The sequence below is a fragment of the Giraffa tippelskirchi genome, chromosome 13, assembly GCF_054371585.1.
Source record: "Giraffa tippelskirchi isolate mGirTip1 chromosome 13, T2T-mGirTip1v1.2.pri, whole genome shotgun sequence".
NCBI classification, from domain to species: Eukaryota; Metazoa; Chordata; class Mammalia; order Artiodactyla; family Giraffidae; genus Giraffa; species Giraffa tippelskirchi.
In genome coordinates this window covers 79,404,085-79,429,272 of record NC_137287.1, presented here as the reverse complement: position 1 = coordinate 79,429,272, position 25,188 = coordinate 79,404,085, and the positions used below count along the sequence as shown (strand labels likewise).

At 38.7% G+C, this 25,188-nt stretch overlaps 1 protein-coding gene across 12 annotated transcripts in view; it reads right to left on the bottom strand.

Moving 5' to 3' along the window:
* Positions 1-25,188, bottom strand: part of LOC145533451 (ankyrin repeat domain-containing protein 26-like) — a 64,525-nt gene that overhangs the window by 18,934 nt on the left and 20,403 nt on the right. For 3 of the 12 annotated variants that reach the window (XM_081560858.1, XM_081560859.1, XM_081560870.1), the window contains exons 8-16: positions 21,612-21,741; positions 21,248-21,309; positions 19,954-20,050; positions 15,874-15,902; positions 15,706-15,778; positions 6,006-6,088; positions 2,792-2,943; positions 2,452-2,511; positions 1,175-1,345 (exon numbers count right to left, since the gene is read on the bottom strand). In XM_081560858.1, the coding sequence (XP_081416984.1) occupies positions 1,175-1,345; positions 2,452-2,511; positions 2,792-2,943; positions 6,006-6,088; positions 15,706-15,778; positions 15,874-15,902; positions 19,954-20,050; positions 21,248-21,309; positions 21,612-21,741 (857 nt within the window). Of the gene's footprint in view, positions 1-1,174; positions 1,346-2,451; positions 2,512-2,791; positions 2,944-6,005; positions 6,089-15,705; positions 15,808-15,873; positions 15,903-19,953; positions 20,051-21,247; positions 21,310-21,611; positions 21,742-25,188 lie in introns of all 12 variants that reach the window. The other 9 variants (XM_081560862.1, XM_081560868.1, XM_081560863.1 and 6 more) reach the window with 7 other exon arrangements.

Genomic DNA, 25,188 nt, shown 5'->3' with positions numbered 1-25,188 from the left:
AAAAAAAGAAAGAAAGAAAGAAAAAAAAAAAAAAGAAAAGTCTTTTTAAGTAATGTGAGACCAAATGAATCTATAGTATTATTCCATGTCTAGCTATAGCTATAAATAATAATTTCTGAATCTTAAAATATATTTCTTAAAAATTAAAAAGACTTCAGAGGTAGGCAAGACTGGAAATATTCTTTAATAAAGTTTTGTTTTTTGTAAAGAAATTCATCAATAGGCATTCATTCAACCATTCTGCTGTTTCTTCATGCATCTGACATATACTTATTAAGCACAGAGTATGTGTTAATGATACTCTTAGTACAGGAAGCACGGTTTTTGTCATTTAGATCTTTATCATCCAAAAGGAATAATTTGTGAAAGACTGTTAATAATGTTTTTATATTGAATATAAACAAAATCTTCCCCTTTTGCCTGGAATCTATAAACAACTATGAAGTTAATATGATGTGACGCTTCAGAGTACCTTGCAAAATCAAAGCTACTCACGATGTTACTATCAACTAGAATCATCAAGGAATGATCAAATCCTCTTCAGTATAGCCTAAGTGTTTGTAAATTCACAATTATGTAATTTTTGAAAATCTATACATGATAGAATTAACTAAAAGTAATCATCTGCATATTCCATTACATAGGAATATTACTCTTCAGAACCAATGAACAAGCCCTTACCATAAAACTATACATGAACAGAAGTTTATGTACAATTAGTTTATTGTAATACTTTAAAGATAATGTCATACAATCAATAAGCTTTCCAGTATTGGAAATACAAACAAGATTAAACTAAATAAACACATCTTCTGCTGGCTCATTTTCAATAGCATACTCTAAAAGCTCCCTTCTTAACATAAAACAAGAAACACCTTTGAACTCCACATTCCTCTTCAGTTACCATCCAGTTCTTCATTGCCTGTCCCAATAATATTCCCTATGGAATGTTTACGTGTATTCACTACAGTCCAGCTTCCAAATGGACTATATACTGAAATGACTTCTGGCCAAAGGCACTGGTCCTCACCTTAACCTTTCAGCAGTGTTTGCCCACTAAAGTTGAGGAATTTCTTGTCTTGGCCTGAGCACTGTATTATGCTGCTCTATTTCCAGAAGAAGTATTTAATGCTAATATTTCCTCCCCTACAAACAAAGAATCTGTAGAATGTACCTGTTATCATCCTGATCCTCTTCCCTTAAAATGCTGTCATCACTCACGTGCAGCAGACTACCAGTCAGTGAATCAGTCTTTTCAAATATTGGTGCAATCACACATTCTTCTGGTGTCCATTTGCCATTGTTCTTTTTCTTTACTTCCTTCCTGTGCACACCAGGATCACTACTTTAAAAAATCCACAAAAAAGCCAATGTTTTCTAATAATTCAACTGATAAAGAATAAAAAACAATTCTTATAAAATTCCAACTCTTACCCATCTAAAGTCATTGATTAATTCACAAAACAGTTATGAAGTACCAACCATATACAAGAAAACAAATTCTTCCTTCAAACACAGATATACAATTATGATACAATATGATATGTAAAAGTTGACATATGAAAGTGATAAGTGAAATAAGGAAGGATTTACAGAAGAAGTGAAGAGAGGAGGTCATGAGAAACAGAAAAGGGAGAAAATCATTCTACTTGGAGATTCAAATGTGAGCACAAACATCAGGCACATGACATTTAGGTTGTTTCCTAGGAACCTGGAAGGAAGAGTACAAAATACATGGAAGAAAGTAGAGAGATGAATCTGGAAAGACATTGAGAAGAACCTCAAGAGCTACACTGAAAACCTGGAGTCCACTGGCTAAGCACCTTGACTCTTAGACATAGGAGTCATAATTAGATTTACACTCTATTTTTTGTTTTGCTTCTAAATATAATAATGGTGAATTTAGGGATTTCCCTGGTGGTTCAGTCCTTAGGAGTCCACCTGCCAATAGAGGGGGCATGGGTTCAATTCCTGGTCAGGGAAGATCCCACATGCATTGGTGCAACTGAACCCATGCTCCACAACTACTGAAGCCAGCACCCTAGAGCCCATGCTCAGCATCAAGAGAAGCCACCACACTGAGAAGCCCAGGCATTACAGCAGCAAAGAACCAGTGCAGCCAAAAATAAGTAAAAAAGAATTCAAAGAAAAAAGTAACACTTAATTTAGATGATATTTTAAATGACATGAGGCACATATACCATGAAAGAAGAAATCAAGGAAATATTTGGCCAGGGGAGGGGAGTTTACTTTTAAACATGATGGGATGACATCAGCATCATGGCTGAAAGACAGGTGCCTCATGAGTTCTCTCGCCACCAACAAGTTGGCCTCCATCCATGGACATACTCAAAGTGCTAGGAGAAAAAAACCTGCCAACCAAGGGTACTCTATCCAGAAAAGTCTTTCAGAAATGAAGGAGAAATAAAAACTTTCCCAGACAAAGCAAACCTGATGGAGTTCATCACCACTAGTCCTGTCTCATAAGAAATGCTGAAAGAAGTCCTCAAACTGAAATGAAAGGATGTCCATTAGTGACATAAAATAAATTTAAATATACAACACACTGGTTAAGGCAAATAAGCAGTCAAATCCAGAATACTCTAATATGTAACACGGTGGTATGTTAACAAAGGAACTCTAGTATTAAGGCTAAAGGACAAGAGTATTAAAAATAACTATATCTCTAGTAAAATACAAAATCTGTAAATCACAAACATTAGCTCAAGTTAGAAATTATTTTATAGGAAAATAACGAGTGACCTGCTGTTAAATATTGATACAGGATTACCTATCAGAACCTTCATTCTGCATAGCAGGAAACTCCTGGTTGCTGTTTCCTCCACTCTTTCTCTGCTGAATCAATCCACTCTCGTCAGCAGCATCGCATCCGTTGGCTGATACTTCCACTTCACTACTTTTGTGCTTCTTTTCTTCTTCAACCTTTAATGAAAGTTTGACACTAAGAATAATTGCTACTTCTTTATTATAAAGATCTTTGTTTTCAATTTTATTATTTGACTCACTGTTTGCCCTGAATTTAACTGATAAAAATATTTTTCTGTTTATTTTATCACTTACAAGTCACTGAAATTTTTGTAAAATCTGCTCCTTTCTGTTTGAGGAAAAGAAACAAAATTCCCAAAATTTCAAAAATGGCTTTCTTAATAAGATGCAATTATTCATATTCAGTCTTCCCCATCTGACTGGCAGAGACAGAGAAAGAAAAAGACAAAGACACAAAATCTGTCCTCTTTGGTCTTTACCACCTGGATTTTCCATTAAACAGCCAGATGTAGAGGATGTGACACCGCAGTGCTTCAGAAAGGAAACATTCTTCTTTCTGCACTAAAGCTATTCTTTCCCCACTGTCTTTTACAATTCTTTTTTCACTTGGATCCGGGAGATAGCAAAAAGGTGATGGTGTTCACTAAAATAAATGAACCAAAGTTTACCAAAACACAAAGAGCAGAAAGAAACTGAGGAGTTGTTAGTTAGTGTGGAATTCTGGAATATAAGTAATGCTTCCCAATTCCACATTCAATAACCATCAAACCTTACAGCTAGAAGGTATAGAAGTAATTACCTACTGGAAATGGGTTTGGGTGGACTCAGGGAGTTGGTGATGAACAGGGAGGCCTGGCGTGCTGTGGTTCATGGGGTCGCAAAGAGTCGGACAGGACTGAGCGACTCAACTGAACTGATTGCCCGACTATTTAACAAAAACAGCAATAAAATAAAAAAATGTTCAAGGTTTTGTTCAAAGCCCCTAAAGCAGTACTCCCTAGCATTTGATGGCACCAAAGAGATGATACAATTCTGTGACATTGAATGTGATAAATTACCAAATGAATTCATCAGATTAATCAGGTAAGTTAAAAGCGTGACTTTGGCACAGTAATTCAATGCTTTAGTTGGGGGTAGGGCTCATCTCCTTTTTTTTTTTTTTTTAACAGTAGAATACATAGAGTTTTTTTTTTTTTTTTATCTATTGCTCAAACTCAGTCAAAGCACCTCTTACACAAAAGAGCAAACAAACAATTTTAAAAACCTATTACCGAAGAAAGAAAAATCTCACAGCATCTCAATACTCAGTTTTCTCCTTTGGAGATAAACACTTAAATTTCTTTTATTTTTCTTTTTTTGCTCAGGGTTTATACTACCTATGGGCTTCCCTAGTAGCTCAAATGTTAAAGAATCCACCTTCAATGCGGGAGACCTGAGTTTGATCCCTGGGTTGGGAAGTTCCTCTGGAGATGGGAACAGCTACCCACTGTGGTATTCTTTCTGGCCTGGAGAATTCCATGGACAGAGGAGCCTGGCAGGCTACAGTCCAAGGGTTCACAAAGAGTTGGACATGAGTGAGCAACTTTCACACACACACACACACACACACGCACACTACCTATGTGACAAAATCACACATGTCAAAACTTTCTACATTTTAGTAAACAACATAATGGAAAGGTCTGTCTCAAAAGAAACATCTGAGAGTGGTGATTAAAGCATATGTGGGAGCACATGTATTTGTTATTAAAAAGATCCTGAAGCGGCCATGCTGGAAATCTAAGTGCCCAGGGACTGTGGAAAGCAAAGAAGATCACACATATTCAACCACAATGAGGAGATTACAGGGAACATGTGTTCATGTCCCTTCTCTCAGTCACTGTTTTCTTCCCATTCTATGGAAATACAACTTATATTTAACCCAACAGAGGTAAAGGAAAAAAAACCCCACAAAACCCTAGCTGATTATACTTCTTAAGCGATTTCCTTGGTGCTTATTCTGCCTCAGAAGATCACATGGTAGATAATTAAATGAGTTTCCCAGTCCATAGGAAAGACTGACAGAGACAGAATTAGATATAGATTGATTGAAGGACAAAAGCCATGAAAATAGTTTCCTGAATTCCTATTATTGAGATAACAATTGATTTCTACACAGTCACCTATTTAGATGACCCCGCTTTACTCATAAGTGGAAAATCAAAACGGACCAGATCATCGAGAAAGAAAAACCAAAGCAAGAGTAAATGAACCTCTACCTCTTTTGGAAATTGAATTTTCTCTTTTTCCAGAGCCAGCAACTCTATTTGTAACATGTCTATTTCATTCTTAAACCTCTGAATAGCCTTCTCTAATTCTTCATTTACATACACTTCAGATGCACTGTGACTATTAGGTAGAGAAGAATTCCCATTTTCTAATTTGGGTTCCACGCTTTTGTTGTCACTAGCACTGCAATTATCTGCATGCAGTGGCTTCTGGAACCAGTCCTATATTGTTTTATTTTTCAGATCAGTATTTTTTTAACAGTAGAAGGACCGTGAATTTTTATTTGAATTACGTGTTTCATCTTACCAAAGCAGACAAGCTACAGACGAGAATGACATGCCTGTCCAATGTCTAATTTCCAATTAGTGGGATCTTGCCTCATATTTTGTGACATTTGCATATCAAATTCTTGGTCTTTTTTCACTTCAAATGTAATTACTGGGTCCCCTACATTTTTATTTTCTGTATCATTATAAAAACTCTCCTCAATTTTGATAAACACACATTCAATGCCTAGTTGATCATTTTCAAAGTCTACTTTATTTTCAGGGAAACAAAGCTTTGAAGATGACCGACAAGTCTATCCCAGGGACCCAGAATTTACAGATGATGGAAAAACATTTTTGAGACTGGATTCTTTTTGTTCATAAAATGCTTGGAATACTAGAGAGACAGATACTCCAAATGCATCTTTTTCCTCACAATCAGGTATATTATTTGTGAAATTAGGAGATATTTCCTTTTGGTTTGTTCCTTCTTTAGGATTATCACGTAATGGATCTTCCTCAGGACAAACGGTAATTTGGTATTCCTCACAAATTTCACCGAACTTCTGCTTTAACTCATTTGTGATGGGTTTTAACTTATCTTTCCATTCTAATTTGCCTTGTTTGATACACATTTTCTCATACAGTATTAAACCAAAAATTGAAATTTGCAGTTTTACATACCTGTGAATTGTTATTCTCATCTCCATCAAGTTTTTCTTGTTCTTCCTCTGATATCATTTCTAAGTCTAGGTCTGTTGACAAATCTGCATGTTTAGTTAAAATTACTTAGAATGTTTAGATAAAAGACATAATCTTCATTTAAAACATAGATCTAAAACATTGTATCAAATGACAGATTAAGTCAATCTTAATCTTCAGCTGAAACTCCAATACTTTGGCCACCTTATGCAAAGAGTTGACTCATTGGAAAAGACCCTAATGCTGGGAAGGATTGGGGGCAGGAGGAGAAGGGGATGACAGAGGATAAGATGGTTGGATGGCATCAACGACTTGATGGACATGGGTTTGGGTAAACTAACTAACTAACTAATCTTCAGCTGAATATTTACTTCTTTAAGAACTACTTCCAATGATCTAAAAACTTCAACAAACCATTTGGGAAATATCAGATGTCACCAGGTTATAGGCACACAAACAGCTCAAAGAATCATTCGCAGATTCATCCAAACATCAGTGAACAAAACAATCAGAAACCAAATGAAATGTCAAAATACAGGACAGACATATAAAGTCACCATATATTCTCTTCTCTACTTCATAACAGAACCTTTTTAACAACACACCAAGCTTCAACTGCAACATTATTGATGGTTTATAAAATTCCTCTTACTTTTTATGCTTTTCAGTCAGTTCAGTCGCTCAGTTGTGTCCGACTCTTTGTGACCCCATGAATCGCAGCACACCAGGCCTCCCTCTCCATCACCAACTCCCAGAGTTCACCCAAACTCATGTCCATCGAGTCGGTGATGCCATCCAGCCATCTCAGCCTCTGTCGTCCCCTTCTCCTCCTGCCCCCAATCCTTCCCAGCAAAAGGTCTTTTCCAATGGGTCAGCTCTTCGCATGAGGTGGCCAAAGTATTGGAGTTTCAGCTTCAACATCAGTCCTTCCAATGAACACCCAGGGCTGATCTCCTTTAGGATGGACTGGTTGGATCTCCTTGCAGTCCAAGGGACTCTCAAGAGTCTTCTTCAACAACACAGTTCAAAAGCATCAATTCTTCGGTGCTCAGCTTTCTTCACTGTCCAACTCTCACATCCATACATGACCACTGGAAAAACCATAGCCTTGACTAGACGGACTTTTGTTGGTAAAGTAATGTCTCTGCTTTTAAATATGCTATCTAGGTTGGTCATAACTTTCCTTCCAAGGAGTAAGCATCTTTTAATTTCATGGCTGCAATCACCATCTGCAGTGATTTTGGAGCCCCCCAAAATAAAGTCTGACACTGTTTCCACTGTTTCCCTATCTATTTCCCATGAAGTGATGGGACCAGATGCCATGATCTTACTTTTTGAATGTTGAGCTTTAAGCCAACTTTTTCATTCTCCTCTTTCACTTTCATCAAGAGGCTTTTCAGTTTTTCTTCACTTTCTGCCATAAGGTTGGTGTTCCTTAATCTGAAATGCTTCCCTGTACTCTTCCGACAAATTACTTTACATCTTTTAAAGCTCAACCTGCTTTGTGAAGTTGTCTTTGATTACTGCTATCTTTCCCCTGATAAACAGGTATCCCTTTCCTTGTAGCTACCTTAGTACTTTAAAGATTTTTCTAGTGTATCTTTCTAGATTTTCCTAGTGATAGATATACATCTGAACTGTAAATTATTTCTTCACATGTCTATCCTCTTGGCTCCTAGACTGCAGAGGAGATGGTCTTAAAAATCATGTTGGTATAAATTGTCCTTTTTTTTCCATTTGTTATTTTACTGAAGGATAATTGCTTTACAGAATTTTGTTGTTTTCTGTCAAACCTCAACATGAATCAGCCATAGGTATACATGTATCCCCTCCCTTTTGAACCTCCTTCCTATCTCCCTCCCCATCCCACCCCTCTAGGTTGATACAGAGCCCCCAAGTCTCTTATTCAATAATTATTTCTCAGGTTTCTTCTCAGTACTAGACATTGGCGTTTAAAGAAAAATGTAGATAAAAGGTGTCAGGGATGGCTTTTCTAGAGATAATCCCTGAGCGGAGACTTACACAGTTGAAGGGAACACAGGGCAGGAGGAGGAGAGCACTTAAGGCTGGAGCAAGATGGGGAGAGAAGCACACACGCGACAGGGTAGATATTTGTCAAAAGTAAAGGGACAGGGACTGACGAAGATCATGGCACCCAGTCCCATCACTTCGTGGCAAAGAGATGGGGAAACAATGGAAACAGAGACAGGCTTTATTTTCTTGGGCTCCAAAATCAATGCAGATGGTGACTGCAGTCATGAAATTAGAGGATGCCTGCTTCTTTGAAGAAAAGATATGACAAACTTAGACGGCGTATTAAAAAACAGAGACATTACTTTGCTGACAAAGGTCCATCTAGTCAAAGCTAAGGCTTTTCTGGTAGCCATGTTATGGATGTGAGAGTTGGACCAAAAAGAAGACTGAGCACAGGAGAACTGATCCTTTGCAACTGTGGTGTTGGAAAAGACTCCTGAGAGTCCAAGTGACTCTCTGCAAGGAGATCAAACGAGTCAATCCTAAACAAAATCAGTTCTGAATATTCATTGGAAGGACTGACCCTGATGCTGAAGCTCCAGTACTTTGGCCACCAGATTCGAAGAACTGACTCATTAGAAAAGACCCTGATACTGGGAAAGATTGAAGTTGGGAGGAGAAGGGAATGACAGAGGATGAGATGGTTGCATGGCATCACTGACTCCATGGACGTGAGTTGAGCAAGCTCTGGGAGATGGTGAAGGACACAGAAGCCTGGTCTGCTGCAGTCCACCGGGTTGCATAGAATCAGACACAACCGAGCGACTGACCAACAACAACAGGGACAGGTGAGGAGGGCATCAACAGCAGTTGATGGGCATCAATGGCACTTTAACAAGTCTAGACATTAATATGATTTAGAGTGCTTCATGGTCACATGTGCTTTTGAGATTGGTGACTAAATACTACAGGAGGGATGAATTTGAAGGGCATACAAATAACTGGAGGAAGACAAATCTGAAGGCATTAATACTGCAGGCCTGAACTGAGGGACTGTTTACAGAAATATTTAGGATATAAAACTTTCAGGGTACGGTATAGATAAATTTTTAAGAAACCAATAAATGTACAAATCCAGGGACTCTGAAGGAGTAGATTCTGATTGTTATTTTAGAAAAGGTTTCGAGTGAGAGGGGAAATGATCAACATGAACTGACTGAATTTGCTTCTATTTATTTCGTAGTTTTCCTATTTCATGTTGTCCAGTGTTGAAGGGACTCGTGTAGGTGTTTTATTTGAATTTGTTTTTCCTGTACCTACCAAGCTCATGGAGAAACAGAGCAAATGATTCAGCTGTATAGATTAAAAGAAGGAAAAGATAAACACTCTGAGTTTAGTGCTTGTAGTCACTATTTTAGGAGATAACTGAGAATCTTCTGTAAATGCAAAGTTGAGGATAGAAAAGAAAAAAGTACAGGAGTGAAAAAAGAAACAGTGTATGATTTCTTACTATAGCTCTGACCATACGACTGATTAAAGGTGATAAATTAATTAGTATTTATGGACAACACATTATTAGACGTGGTTACTCAATAGACTGGGCATCCTAGTAGAGTCAGAATTGACTTTCTATATACTGCTTTTAAATGATACAGCACTCCTTTATACCAACATCACTTGTGAACTCTTAATTCATTAGAAATAATAAAACAAGTTGATATACTATGTGGACACAGCTGAGAAGGAGGCACTGTGTAGCAAATTTCTCATGACCCCCATTACCACTGGCAAAGCCAATTCTGAAATATATGAAGTCAGAGAAAACACGAGAAATATTTTAGTATTTGGTATCAGAGGTGCTTTTGCAGTTATACTGATATAATCATAACTAATACTTAAGAATTGACAGCTATATAAAAATATTGCTATGAAGTCATGTTTTGAGAAGGCAATCTCTAGATGTCTACCTAGTTTCCCAACTAGTCCAAGTGTTCTAAACATAATCCTGCTACCCACTCTCAGGTGTATGCTAAATACTAGCCTAAATGAACTCACTTTTTCCTAACTCTGCTATTTATTGTATTACTATGGTCAGAAAAAGAATGCAAACACCTTGCTAAGAGGTATTGATTGGCTGTAGTTTGCATAAAAGCAGTCAGCACAAGGTAGATTTTGCCCCCAAATCTAATTTGGAACCATCAGAAGGATGGTAAGGCCACGCCCAGGTGGCCCACAGCTGACTGCTTTGGGTTTCTGCATTAACTTCTTTGCTTTGTCTGTTTTCTGGCAGTTGAGACTTGCACAGCTGATGGAGCGTGTAATTCCCTACCATGAACACTGCTGCAATCGTCATCTTTACTTTATCTATTATGGTCTTCTGTCCAAACTCTGTGGATGCTGACTGATTTTTGGTCATTGATTGGGAACCAATGCAAACTGATCAACAACTTTCAAATGCCTGCCTCTTTGACAAGTCTCATTATTGAGGCTCAAAGCAGTAGAAGCCCAATCTGAAAAATGTGAAAACAAGGTCTCCATTTATTAGAACGTAAGTAAGAATACAATTCTGACTAACTTGTACAAAGTTTTTCTTCAGAGAATCAGTTCCATGTCCTCCTCTCCCCTGAAACTCACTAGTCCTTCACAGCTAACTGTATCTTACACGTCACTGTCATTCATGAAGAGATGTTAACTAGTGTGTCTGATTTCTTCTACTTTTTAACTGTCTAGTATTACTGAGTTTGATTCACTCAATTTCTATTACATATTCTGTATTCCAAAAGAATTTTACCAATTATTTTTTTCAACATACAAATAAATTGTTAAGAAAATCTATGTATACCTTATTTTATACTTAATTATGCCTTATAATCCTGTGTGTTCTAGAGACCATGGTTTTAAAAACACTTTTAATGAATGCTACTACTTTAATTAATGTTACAAACCTAGACAACATCAAAAAGCAAAGATATCACTTTGTTGACAAAGGTCCGTACAGCCAAAGCCGTGGTTTTTTCAGTAGTGATATACGGATGTGAGAGTTGGACCATAAAGAAGGCTCAGCACTGAAGAATTGATGCTTTCAGAGAGAGGTGCTATAGAAGACATCTGAGAGTCCCTTGGACAGCAAAGACATCAAACTAGTCAGTCCTAAGGGATATCAACCCTGAACGTTCACTGGAAGGACTGATGCTGAAACTAAAGTTCCAATACTGTGGCCACATGATGTGAAGAGCCGACTCACTGGAGAAGACCCTGATGCTGGGAAAGATTGAGGACAGGAGGAGAAGGGGACAGCAGAGGATGAGATGGTGGGATATCATCGCTGATTCAATGGATATGAACTCGGGTAAACTCCAGGAGATGGTGAGGCACAAGGAGGCCTAGCGTGCTACCGTGCAATGGGTCACAAAGAGTTGGACCCAACTTAGCGACTCAATACCACCACCACCACCAACTTCTTTAATTACAATGAGACAATCTGTCCTCAAATTATCAATATCTTCAGAATGGATTTTTTAAGCCTTAGATAGACATCATAAACTTACAATATTGTAAAGTAATTAGCCCCCAACTAAAATAAATAAATTTATAAAAACAAAAAAAATAAAAAAATAAATAAATAAAAAATTAAAAAAAAAAAGAAATGAGTCTCGTGGGTGACTAATTGTTTCCACATGAAAACAGGATAAGTCTAGGACCACACTGGATCCAAAGAGTACAGAGTGCCATGAGGCAAGAATGAATACAATACAGAAATATTTGCTTTAAAAAAAATGAATTGTCATGTCTAAATTACTTAAGAGAAATCAAAGAAACAAGCAAGAAATGTAAAACTGAAACTTTAAACTCCGTGTCAACACAAGGGCCCCTTTATCATTTCACATCCAACCAGGTCAGTGGTTTCAAATGGTGGTTCTGAAGTGTGTCCTGAGAATCCGTGAAGTCCAGAGACCCACTGGGCCAGGGGTCCAAGAGGTCAAAACTATTTTCACAACTCTAAACATTACTTCCATTCTCATTCTGTTCTGAATGCACAGTGGAGTTCTTCAGAGACATTTTAGGACTCAGTGAACTAAAATGGACTAGTTTGTGGTTTAGTCCTAAGTCAGGTCCGAATCTCGTGACCCCATGGACTGTAGCTCACCAGGCTCCTCTGGCGATAGGATTTTCCAAACAAGAATGCTGGAGTGGGTTGCCATTTCCCTCCCCAGGAGATTTTCCTGACCCAGGCATCGAATCCAGGTCTCCTGCACTGCAGGCAGATTCTTTACCGACTGAGCTACCAGGGAAGCACCCAATGGACTGGAATGGGTGAATTTAACTCAGATGACCATCATATATAGCACTGTGGGCAAGAATCCATTAGAGGTAATGGTGTAGCCATCACAGTCAACAAAAGTCCGAAATGCAGTGCTTAGATGTAATCTCAGAAATGACAGAACGATTTTTGTTCATTTCCACAGCAAACCATTCAATATCACAGTAATCCAAGTCTATGCCCCGACCAGTTACGTTGAAGAGGCTGAAGTTGAACGGTTCTATGATGACGTACAAGACCTTCTAGAACTAACACCCAAAAAAGATGCTCTTTTCATTATAGGGGACTTGAATGCAAAAATAGGAAGTCACAAGATACCTGGAGTAACAGGCAAATTTGGCCTTGGAGTACAAAATGAAGCAGGGCAAAGGCGAACAGACCTTTGCCAAGAGAACGTACTGGTCATAGCAAACACCCTCTTCCAAAAACACAAGAGAAGACTCTATACATGGACATCACCAGATGGTCAATGATGAAATCAGATTGATTCTATTTTTTGCAGTCAAAGATGCAGAAGCTCTATACAGTCAGCAAAAACAAGACTGGGAGCTAACTGCAGCTCAGATCCTGAACTCCTTATTGCCAACTTCAGACTTAAACTGAAGAAAAGTAGGGAAAACCACTAGACCATTCAGGTATTACCTAAATCAAAACCCTTAGGATGATACAGTGGAACTGACAAATAGATTCAAGGGAGTATATTTGATAGAGTGCCTGAAGAACTATGGATGGAGATTCATGACATTGTAGAGGAGGTAGTGATCAAGAACATTTCCGAGAAAAAGATATGCAAAAAGGCAAAATGGTTGTCTGAGGAGGCCGTACAAATATCTGAGAAAAGAAGAGAAGCTAAAGGCAAAATAGAAAAGGAAAGATAGACCCATTTGAATGCAGAGTTCCAAAGAATAGCAAGGAGAGATAAGAAACCCTTCCTCAGCGATCAATGCAAAGAAATAGAGGAAAACAATAGAATGGGAAAGAATAGAGATCTTCTCAAGAAAGTAAGAGATACCAAGGGAATAATTCATGCAAAAATGGGCACAATAAAGGACAGAAATGGTATGGACCTAACAGATGCAGAAGATATTAAGAAGAGGTGGTAAGAACACACAAAAAAACTATACAGAAAAGATCTTCATGACCCAGATAAGCATGATGGTGTGATCCCTCATTTAGAGCTAGACATCCTGGAATGTCAAGTCAAGTGGGCCTTAGGAAGCATCACTACGAACAAAGCTAGTGGAGGTGATGGAATTCCAGTTGAGCTATTTCAAATCCTAAAAGATGATACTGTGAAAGTGCTGCACTTAATATGCCAGCAAATCTGGAGAACGCAGTACTGGCCACAGGACTGGAAATGGTCAGTTTTCATTCCAATCCCAATGAAAGGCAATGCGAAAGAATGTTCAAACTACTGCACAATTGCACTCATTTCACACGTTAGCAAAGTATTACTCAAAATTCTCCAGGCCAGGCTTCAACAGTACATGAAACGTGAACTTCCAGATATTCAAGATGGATTTAGAAAAGGCAAAGGAACCAAGATCAGATTGCCAACATCCACTGGATCATCAAAAAAGCAAGAGAGTTCCAGAAAAACATCTACTTCTGCTTTATTGATCACTCCAAAGCTTTTAACTGTGTGGATCACAACAAACTGGAAAATTCTTAAAGAGATGGGAATACCAGACCACCTGACTGGCTTCCTGAGAAATCTGTATGCAGGTCAAGAAGCAACAGTTAGAATTGGACATGGAACAACAGACTGATTCCAAATAGGGAAAGGAGTACGTCAAGGCTGTATATTGTCACCCTGCTTATTTAGCTTATATGCAGAGTACGTCATATGAAATGCCAGGCTAGATGAAGCACAAGCTAAAATCAAGATTTCAGGGAGAAATATCAATAACCTCAGATATGCAGATGACACCAGCCTTATGGTAGAAATTGGAGAAGAACTTAAAAGCCTTTTGATGAAAGTGAAAGAGGAGAGTGACAAAGTTGGTTTAAAACTCAACATTCAGAAAACTAAGATCATGGCATCTGGTCCCATTCCATCATGGGAAATAGATGGGGAAACAATGGAAACAGTGACAGACTTTATTTGGGGAGGCTCCAAAATCACTGCAGAAGGTGACTGCAGCCATAAAATTAAAAGACGCTTGCTCCTTGAAGAAAAGCTATGACCAACCTAGACAGCATATTAAAGAGCAGAGACATTACTTTGCCAATATCAGTCTGTCTCGTCAAAGGTATGGTTTTTCCAGTAGTCATGTATGGATGTGAGAGTTGGACTGTATACAGAAACCTGCACACTGAGCAATGATGCTTTGGAACTGTGGTGCTGGAGAAGACTCTTGAGAGTCCCTTGGACTGCAAGGAGATCCAACCAGTCCATGTATGGGAAATCAGTCCTGAATATTCATTGGAAGGACTGATGCTGAAGCTGAAACTCCAATACTTTGGCCACCTGATGTGAAGAACTGACTCACGGGGAAAGACCCTGATGCTGGGAAAAACTGAAAGCAGGAGGAGAAGGAGATGACAGAGGATGACATGGTTGGATGGCATCACCAACTCTATGGACGTGAGTCTGAGTAAACTCTGGGAGTTGGTGATGGACAGGGAAGCCTGGTGTGCAGCAGTCCATGGGGTCGCAGAGTTGGACACGACTCAGTGACTGAACTGAACTGAACTCCAATATAGTAAACATCAGTACACATAAACAAAAGTTCCTTGGAATTCTCAATAATTTCTAGAAGTATAAAAGGATCCTGAAGCGAACAACGTTCAGAATCACTGTTTTAAAAGATTATGTCTATCAAATATTTATTAAACTATGATAACTTTCCCTACTTCTAATAATCAAAGTCACCACAAACTCACACACACATACACACACAAACACACACACACACAGTCTGCTAATCAAAACATCTGATTGGCCTACATTCATCTGTATAACAACACTATAATGAAATAATTATAAGCTGAAATATAACTGACATAGTAGCAAGTGAAGTTTTACTCTAGTGAAAGATCAGAGTTCAAACAAGCATTTTTGGACATTGGAAAAATCTTAAGAGTCTAATATCTAATCTCTGAGAATTCCTGAGAAGTATAGAGATTCCCTACTGAGAACTTTAGGGTATCGAAACATATACAGAAACATCTTGAGTTCAAGCTTACATTTTAAAAATTTCTTTTTCTTATGCTTGTAAATATCTTTTGTTTCAAAGCACAGGTATCAACAATAACATTTGCCTTATTTATGTTAAATTCTTAAATTAAATTTGCAAAAAAAAAATGTTAGAAGTATGAAGACTGAGCATTTCAAATATTTCAGTGTTCCTCTTTCCAGAGTTAATTATGTACTGCAAAATTTACCTGAACCAGATGTTTGTAAATCCTTCATTCTGACTGTTTTATTAGGAACATAATCTTTCATTCTGACTGCAGGCTGAATGGGGTTTGGAAACAAGTTGATTACTAAATAATGCATATATGATACAATCTACAGTTCATAATTCAAGATAAAATCATAAAAATTTTTACCTTCATGTTAGGATATTTCCCAGGAGAATCTAAAAGGGAAAAGGGACATAGAGTTAATTACATGCAAATATGAAAGCCAGCTGTATATTCATGCAGTTAGTACTGAGCAGAATCCTTGTGCTCAGCCTTTGCACTGAATACATTTGGTTTCAGTGTCTTGTTTTTAGGGAGATCTTAGGACACTGGTAAGACAGACATATGAATCCACTAAAGATAGTGAAGAAAAAAAATAGGAATACAGGTTTACCAAAACATACAGTTAATATTCCAAAAGTAACACTACGTTTTCAATGGCTTTATAAAATATTAAAGTGCATATAGACCAATGTGAACATGCTGACTGATGAGGAGAAAATGGATCTTAATCAGAGGAGCAAATCATGAACCCAAGAAGATAAATGTGAAAGCAGATGGTAAAATGCAACAGCATATCTTGAATGCAACACAGCAGTTATCATTTGCACCATTATATTACAAGTATTTATCAATGGCACCCCACTCCAGTACTCTTGCTTGGAAAATCCCATGGACGGAGGAGCCTGGTAGGCTACAGTCCATGGGGTCGCTAAGAGTCGGACACGGCTGAGCGACTTCATTTTCACTTTTCCCTTTCATCCACTGGAGAAGGAAGTGGCAACCCACTCCAGTATTCTTGCCTGGAGAATCCCAGTGACAGGGGAGCCTGGTGGGCTGCCGTCTATGGGGTCGCACAGAGTCGGACACAACTGAAGTGACTTAGCAGCATCATGTTCTTCAATCTGTCCAGTCATTTAAGAAGTGCACAGTTGGGGTGACAGTTCACTAAAATGTATAATTCATTTCTCATCAGAGATAGAGTAATGAACTGATTAGTCTGGATATACACTTGTAGAAAAATGGCTCATAAAAATATTCATTTTTTTCCCATATCCATGTGGGCTACTGGTTTGCCCACATGTCTTGGCTCCTCTAGTTTAGCCATCTTAAAGTTTCTTGATCCACTCATAAAAGAAGGTATATAAGACACATCTAGGAAATAATGTATAATAAATTCTCAATACTGAAATACAATTATCAAAAAGGAAATAATAAACTTAATTGCCACAGAATTATCAGAAATTAAAAATTTGCATGTTTCAAAATCAGTATAGTATTTATTAAAAGTATTTCTAGCATTTAGGGAATGAACCATATTAATCTGTTTGGTTTCAAAACTTAGTTTGGGTTGGTACATCAGGCTAATGCTTCAAAGGATTTCTATAAACAACTCTCAAAAAATCAGCTATGTTTAAAAAAAAATCTATGCCTCCTTTTTCAAATTAATCTAATCTGAATAACAAATATTGGTACAACATATATCTTTGATGCCTGAGTGGCTGCAGCTTCCCCCACTTCGAGCACCCCCTCCCACCTCCAGGATTCTCTGGAGCAACAACGATCTTATCTCTTTTCCCTGTAAATACACTGAAGCCATCTAGGAGTTCTCTCAAGTGTCCTCATCAACTCCAAACTCACCTCCCCAAGGCCTTAAGTTCCTCCCTTTGTCCTTTCACTAGATTCTCTCCTCTCCAAATGGTAATCTCTGGATCTGTGGTCTTAAATCTTCCCCCCTTACATCCTTTCTATGGATCATCCCTACCATTTCTTTCTCCCTCTTTGCTTAGCAATGGTATTTTACACCTATAACTGCTACTTCAACTCTTTGTTTCCCTCTGGCTATAAACACGCTCAGAAAGAAAAACAAAATAATGCTTTTCCTTGATCCTGTTATGTCCTGCACTATCCAAAGCTCTTCTTCCAGATTTCTCTAAATGCAAGGCTACACTCTTTCTAGTCTGAGAGCTTGTTAGAAACGCAGATTCTCAGGCCTCCTGCTCAGCATGTGTACTTCACACACGGTCTCCAAGTGACTAATTAAAATTTGAGAAACTCTGGTCTATACGGAGTCTGCTTCTACATTCAGTTCAGTTCAGTTCATTCGCTCAGTCGTGTCCAACTCTTTGCAACCCCATGAACCGCATCATGCCAGGCCTCCCTGTCCATCACCAACTCCTGGCAAATTCATGTCCATCGAGTCGGTGATGCCATCCAGCCATCTCATCCTCTGTTGTCCCCTTCTCCTCCTGCTCCCAATCCTTCCCAGCATCAGGGTCTTTTTCAATGAGTCAACTCTTCACATGAGGTGGCCAAAGTATTGGAGTTTCAGCTTCAACATCAGTCCTTCCAATGAACACCCAGGGCTGATCTCCTTTAGGATGGACTGGTTGGATCTCTTTGCAGTCCAAGGGACTCTCAAGAGTCTTCTCCAACACCACAGTTCAAAAGCATCAGTTCTTCGGTGCTCAGCTTTCTTCACTGTCCAACTCTCACATCCATACATGACTACTGGAAAAACCATAGCCTTGACTAGACGGACCTTTGTTGGCAAAGCATGTCTCTGCTTTTTAATATGCTGTCTAGGTTGGTCATAGCTTTCCTTCCAAGGAGTAAGTGTCTTTTAATTGTATGGCTGCAATCAGCACCTGCAGTGATTTTGGAGCCCCCCAAAATAAAGTCAGCCACTGATTCCACTGTTTCCCCATCTATTTTCCATGAAGTGATGGGACCGGATGCCGTGATCTTAGTTTTCTGTATGTTGAGCTTTAAGCCAACTTTTTCACTCTCTTCTCTCACTTTCATCAAGAGGCTTTTTAGTTCTTCTTCACTTTCTGCCATAAGGGTGGTGTCATCTGCATATCTGAGGTTATTGATATTTCTCCCGGCAATCTTGATTCCAGCTTGTGCTTCTTCCAGCCCAGCGCTTCTCATGATATACTCTGCATATAAGTTAAATAAGCAGGGTGACAATCTACAGCCTTGAGGTACTCCTTTTCCTATTTGGAACCAGTCTGTTGTTCCATGTCCAGTTGTAACTTTTGCTTCCTGACCTGCATACAGGTTTATCAAGAGGCAGGTCACGTGGTCTGGTATTCCAATTTCTTTCAGAATTTTCCAGAGTTTATTGTGATCCACACAGTCAAAGGCTTTGGCCTAGTCAATAAAGCAGAAATAGATGTTCTTTTGGAACTCTCTTGCTTTTTTGATGATCCAGCAGATGTTGGCAATTTGATCTCTGGTTCCTCTGCCATTTCTAAAACCAGCTTGAACATCTGACTTCTACATTACTTCAACTTAATTCATTCTCCTGAAATCTTAGCTTCTGTTTCCTTACACTAACACTTTCCCCTAAACTGAAACTGCATTAGAAGTTGGAAACTTTCCAGTGGACTCTCTTTCAGGCTGTGTGTTCCTTGGTCTCCCCATCACGCCCCCCTGCTCTCTCTTTCTTTCCAGTTCTCTTGTTTTGGCCTATGTGACACCATCCTAGAAAGCAGCAACATTTCCCATGACATCAATTTGCAAACATTTACTGCTGAGCACCTATGCTTGTGTTCTTCCACAGAGGATAAAACACAGCTCTGCATGCCTAGGGACCTCAGATCTGAATGTCTTCTTAGTAATGAGTAAAACAGGAAGAAGGGGAGAACTTTGCTGTTATTCTCTGACAAGTTTTGGTGCCAGAAGCTCACTTCAAATTCATCGTTCATGTCAAATACTCTACTTTTATCTAAAGACCTTTATTACTTATTGCCACCTTCCCCAACAGACCTGTGCTTCCTTTTCTTCATTTCCTCCCTGTGCCCTCTGCCTCTCTCATCCTTCATACCCTCTTGCCTCTTATTTCTTCACCTTCCTTAGGTCGTAGAGTGTCTTGAAACAGAACTAATAATTTTTTTGTTGTTGTTCATATGTCACATGGAATCTTAGTTACCTGACCAGGGATCGAACCTGCACCCTCTGCATTGGAGAGCCTTAACCAGACAAAGTCTTAAACACTGGACCACGAAGTAAGTCTAAGACCTAATAATTTAGCTCCTTAAACTGGATTCTCAATGTAATCTGTGGTTGACACCTGATAAGATACACAATTGCCCTCCTTTTCTTGTTGTTTTTCTCACTACTCATCTGACAGGTGATTTTCTTTGCCTGTTAGAATATATCAGCATTCCCATTTTCAATCAACGTTCTGTCAAATGACATTTCTGTAAAATACGTTCTTACCTTCTACTTGTCCATTTAATGTCTTTTTTCCTCTTTCACCAGCAGTTCCAGATAAATAATCCACATACTTCTGTGGAAGGCTCTCAGAGATACTCAGCTAGAATTAATGATAATAATGAGTTGCACAAAGAGTCCCTTTTGAAGAAAATACTGTACTTTTAAAAACTGCCTACTTTTAACCCGGTTAAGACAGGTTTTGCCAAGATCCCACAGTTGCTATGTGACAGAACCAGGATGCTGAATTCAAACACGGTGCTGGATCACCAGGTAGTGGCTGCCTGCATCTAAGAGATCAGGCCCTTCTTATCTCCTTCCATTGTTGCCACCTTCAAACAGGGCATCGTTACTTTATGTTACTTCAAAGTACGGATGCCATAAATCTACTCTGCATGTGCCACTTAAGCGATCCAAAATGGTTTGCACTTACTAAAACATCACTAAAGCTAACTGCCGTTATTATAACCCCACATATTTATTACTATTTCCCATGCTTTCGCTTCTCTTGAAATGCTCTTTGCAGATCAGCCTGATAATCCAAATGTAGTAATACGTTCAAGTTTCAAGCACTTGCTTTTCAACGTCGATGTGGCAAAAAACCACAATTCAACCTGTTTCTCTCTGACCCTAACAGTTTTACACATGCATATGTACCAAAGAAACATACATTTGGTTCAGAGATTGGGACTGACACATACACACTACTGTGTATAAAACAGATAAGTAATAAGGACGTACTGTATAGCACCGGGAACTCTACTCAATATTCGGTAAAAGCCCATATGGGAAATGAATATAAAAAAGAGTTGATTTGAATATATAGATATATTTGATTTAAATATATATATACATATAGTGTGTATATATATATATAACTGGTTCATTTTTCTGCACACCGGAAACTGCCACAATACTGTATATCAACTGTACTTCAATAAAAATTGAAAGAAGAAAGGAAGGAACAGAAGAAGAAAGAAAGAAACATTTGATCATAGTCTGACCTGGAATAATGCTACAGTTTTTAGATAAATGTAACTTCAGAACCCAAACAGATTCCTTAGGACTTCTAAGCCTTGGTTTCTGTACAACACTGATTTCATTAGGTGAATCTTGCAAATGAACAAAAGTGTACTATTTGGTAGTATTTAGCACAGAATTATTTTATTCAATACAGGTTTAAAATAAGAACCAAGTTTTGATGGGAAAATGCAAAGGTGAGAAAGTCACAGCATCTCTTGCTTTTATGTTCTTACATCACTCGGTGCTTACATTTCAAAATAATAATAGAAGACAATACCTCTGAATCCCAAGGTGATTGTATATATTTCTCCTCTCCCAATCCTAAGGCTGACATCATATCTGTAAAATGGTGTCACAGATACATTAAGGAGAACATTTGCTAAATATGAATTTTAAAGACATATATAAGCCTATCTCTATCCATGAATATTTCAATAAAATAAAGTAGTGGAAAAGAATTTCAGAGGGTTGAAGCATTTTCAGGAAGAAAAAGTTGGTAGTAAGTGGGACAGTTCTGAAGAAAGAGAGCAAAAGAAACGTACTTAAAAAGAAATATATATGATATTTGGATGTATACCCTTTAGATGGTTTTATATTAGCTTTTAAGCATAGAAAAAATTCACAGACATTCACCGACTTACCACTTCCATTATTTTTGTATGCTCCATCATCAGAAGTCAAATCATCATGATTTGTTTGCTCTTGGGGAGCCCTGTCAATAATATCAGTATGCCTTTCTTTTGCAACAAGTTCTGATTTTGTGGCTCCTTCCTATAAAAACAAGACAAAATAAAACAAAAACCCAACCTCAGAAAACATAGTCATTCATTTGGTCATTCACTCAATCAGTAAGATGACAAACATTCACTGTGTCTAGGAAATCATAGACACTGTCCTGGGAGAAGTCAGAAATGTAAAGGAAAGAGTGATTCTGCATTGTGTTCTAGGTGAGGCAGAGACACATGAAAACAAACAAGAGCAGCAAAGTATCCTTCAACAGCTTTGCAACTGAAGCAGACAGAGCACAGGAACGGCACAAAGGAGAGAGGAGGCAGGTGGACCTGCGAAGCTCAAGGAACACTGTGACAAAGGGCTGTGTCTCAGAGGACAGAGAGCGCAGAGCCAGGATGTGAGGGGGATTCTAGGAAGGGTGGCCTGAAAAAATGGATGAGGTGTGAAACAGTGTTCACAAGTCATGTGGAAAACTAGAGCAGAGTTACTGGGAACCGTACAGAGAGGCAAAATGGGAGAATCAAGTTCAAATGGGAGAAAGGAAGTGTCATCTTCTCCTTCACATGACGGGGATCTACTACACAAGTAAAGGTGTTCAGTTCAGTTCAGCTCAGTCACTCAGTCGTGTCTGACTCTTTGAGACCCCATGAACCGCAGCACGCCAGGCCTCCCTGTCCATCACCAACTCCTGGTGTCCACCCAAACCCACATCCATTGAGTTGATGATGCCATCCAACCATCTCATTCTTCGTCATCCCCCTCTCCTCCTGCCCTCAATCTTTCCCAGCATCAGGGTCTTTTCAAATGAGTCAGCCTTTCGCATCAGGTGGCCAAAGTATTGGAGTTTCAGCTTCAACATCAGTCCTTCCAATGAACACCTAGGACTGATCTCCTTAAGGATGGACGGGTTGGATCTCCTTGCAGTCCAAGGGACTCTCAAGAGTCTTCTCCAACACCACAGTTCAAAAGCATCAATTCTTTGGCGCTCAGCTTTATTTATAGTCCAACTCTCACATCCATACATGACCACTGGAAAAATCATAGCCTTGACTAGATAGACCTTTGTTGACAAAGCAATGTCTCTGCTTTTTAATATGCTGTCTAGGTTGGTCATAACTTTCCTGCCAAGGAGTAAGCGTCTTTTAATTTCATGGATGCAATCACCATCTGCAGTGATTTTGGAGCCCCCAAAAATAAAGTCAGCCACTGTTTCCCCATCTATTTGCCATGAAGTGATGGGACAGGATGCCATGATCTTAGTTTTCTGAATGTTGAGCTTTAAGCCAACTTTTTCATTCTCCTCTTTCACTTTCATCAAGAGGCTCTTTAGTTCTTCTTTGCTTTCTGCCATAAGGGTAGTGTCATCTGCATATCTGAGGTTACTGATATTTCTCCTGGCAATCTTGATGCCAGCTTGTGCTTCATTCATCCCAGCATTTCTCATGATGTACTCTGCATATAAGTTAAAGGAGCAGGGTGACAATATACAGCCTTGAGGTACTCCTTTTCCTATTTGGAACCAGTCTGTTGTTCCATGTCCAGTTCTAACTGTTGCTTCCTGACCTGCATACAGGTTTCTCAAGAGGCAGGTCACGTGGTCTGGTATTCCCATCTCTTTCAGAATTTTCCACAGTTTATATGTATCCACACAGTCAAAGGCTTTGGCATAGTCAATAAAGCAGAAATAGATGTTTTTCTGGAACTCTCTTGCTTTTTCAATGATCCAGCGAATGTTGGCAATATATATACAAAGTATATATATATATATATATATATATATATATACACACACACACACATATATATACAAAGTAATGTATATATATATATACACAAAGTAATGTCCCTGCTTTTTAATATGCTGTCTAGGTTGGTCATAGCTTTTCATTGAAGGAGCGTCTTTTAGTTTCATCTATATACAATAGATCAGTAATATATCAGTATTCTTAAGGATACGCTATGAGCAAAGCCAAGCCTCTGTCTTACATGATTTTAATACATTTTTATGCATCTACACTGTTCTTCAAATTTTATGAAAATATCAACATCAGTTCAGTTCAGTTGCTCAGTTGTGTCAGACTCTTTGCGATCCCATGGACTGCAACACTCCAAGCATCCCTGTCCGTCACCAACTCCTGGAGCTTACTCAAATTCATGTCCATTGAGTCGGTGATGCCATCCAACCATCTCATCCTCTGTTGTCCCCTTCTTCTCCCGCTTTCAAACTGTGCCAGAATCAGGGTCTTTTCCAGTGAGTCAGCTCTTCGCATCAGGTGGCCAAAGTACTGGAGTTTCAGATTCAGCATCAGACCTTCCAATAAATATTCAGGAATGATTTACGTTAGGATAGACTGGTTTGATCTCCTTGCAGTCCAAGGGACTCTCAAGAGTCTTCTCCAACACCACAGTAAAAAGCATCAATTCTTAGGTGCGCAGCTTTCTATATTGTCCAACTATCATATCCATACATGACTAACTGGATAAACCATAGCTTAGACTAGACAGAAGTTTGCTGGCAAAGTAATGTCCCTGCTTTTTAATATGTGGTCTAGGTTGGTCATAGCTTTTCATCCAAGGAGCAAGCCTCTTTTAGTTTCATGGCTGCAGTCACCGTCTGCAGTGATTTTGAAGCCCCCAAAAAGAAGTCTGTCACTGTTTCCATTGTTTCCCCATCTATTTGCCATGAAGTGATGGGACTGGATGCCATGATCTTAGTTTTCTAAAGGTTGAGTTTTAAGTCAACTTTTTCACTCCCCTTTTTCACTTTCATCAAGAGGCTCTTTAGTTCTTCTTCACTTTCTGCCAATAAGGGTGGTGTCATCTGAATATCTGAGGTTATTGATATTTTTCCTGGCTATCTTGATTCCAGCTTGTGCTTCATCCAGCCTGGTATTTCACATGATGTACTCTGCATATAATTTTAATAAGCAGGGTGACAATTACAGCCTTGACGTACTCCTTCCGATTTGGAACCAGTCTATTGTTCCATATCCAGTTCTAACTGCTGCTTCTTGTCCTGTATACCGATTTCTCAAGAGGCAGGTCAGGTGGTCTGGTATTCCCATCTCTTGAAGAATTTTCTACACTTTGTTGTGATCCACAGAGTCAAATGGTTTGGCACAGTCAATAAAGCAGAAGTAGATGCTTTTCTGGAACTCTCTGGGTTTTTTTATGATCCAGAGGATGTTGGTAATTTGATCTCTGGTTCCTATGCCTTTTCTAAATCCAGCTTGAACACCGGGAAGTTCATGATTCACGTACTACTGAAGCCTGGGTTGGAGAATTTTGAGCATCACTTGGCTAGCATATGAGATGAATGCAATTATGCAGTAGTTTTAACATTCTTTGGCATTGCCTTTCTTTGGGATTGGAATGAAAACTGACTTTTTCCAGTCTTGTGGCTACTGCTGAGTTTTCCAGATTTGCTGGCATTTTGAGTGTAGCACTTTCACAGTATCATCTTTTATGATTTGAAATAGCTAAACT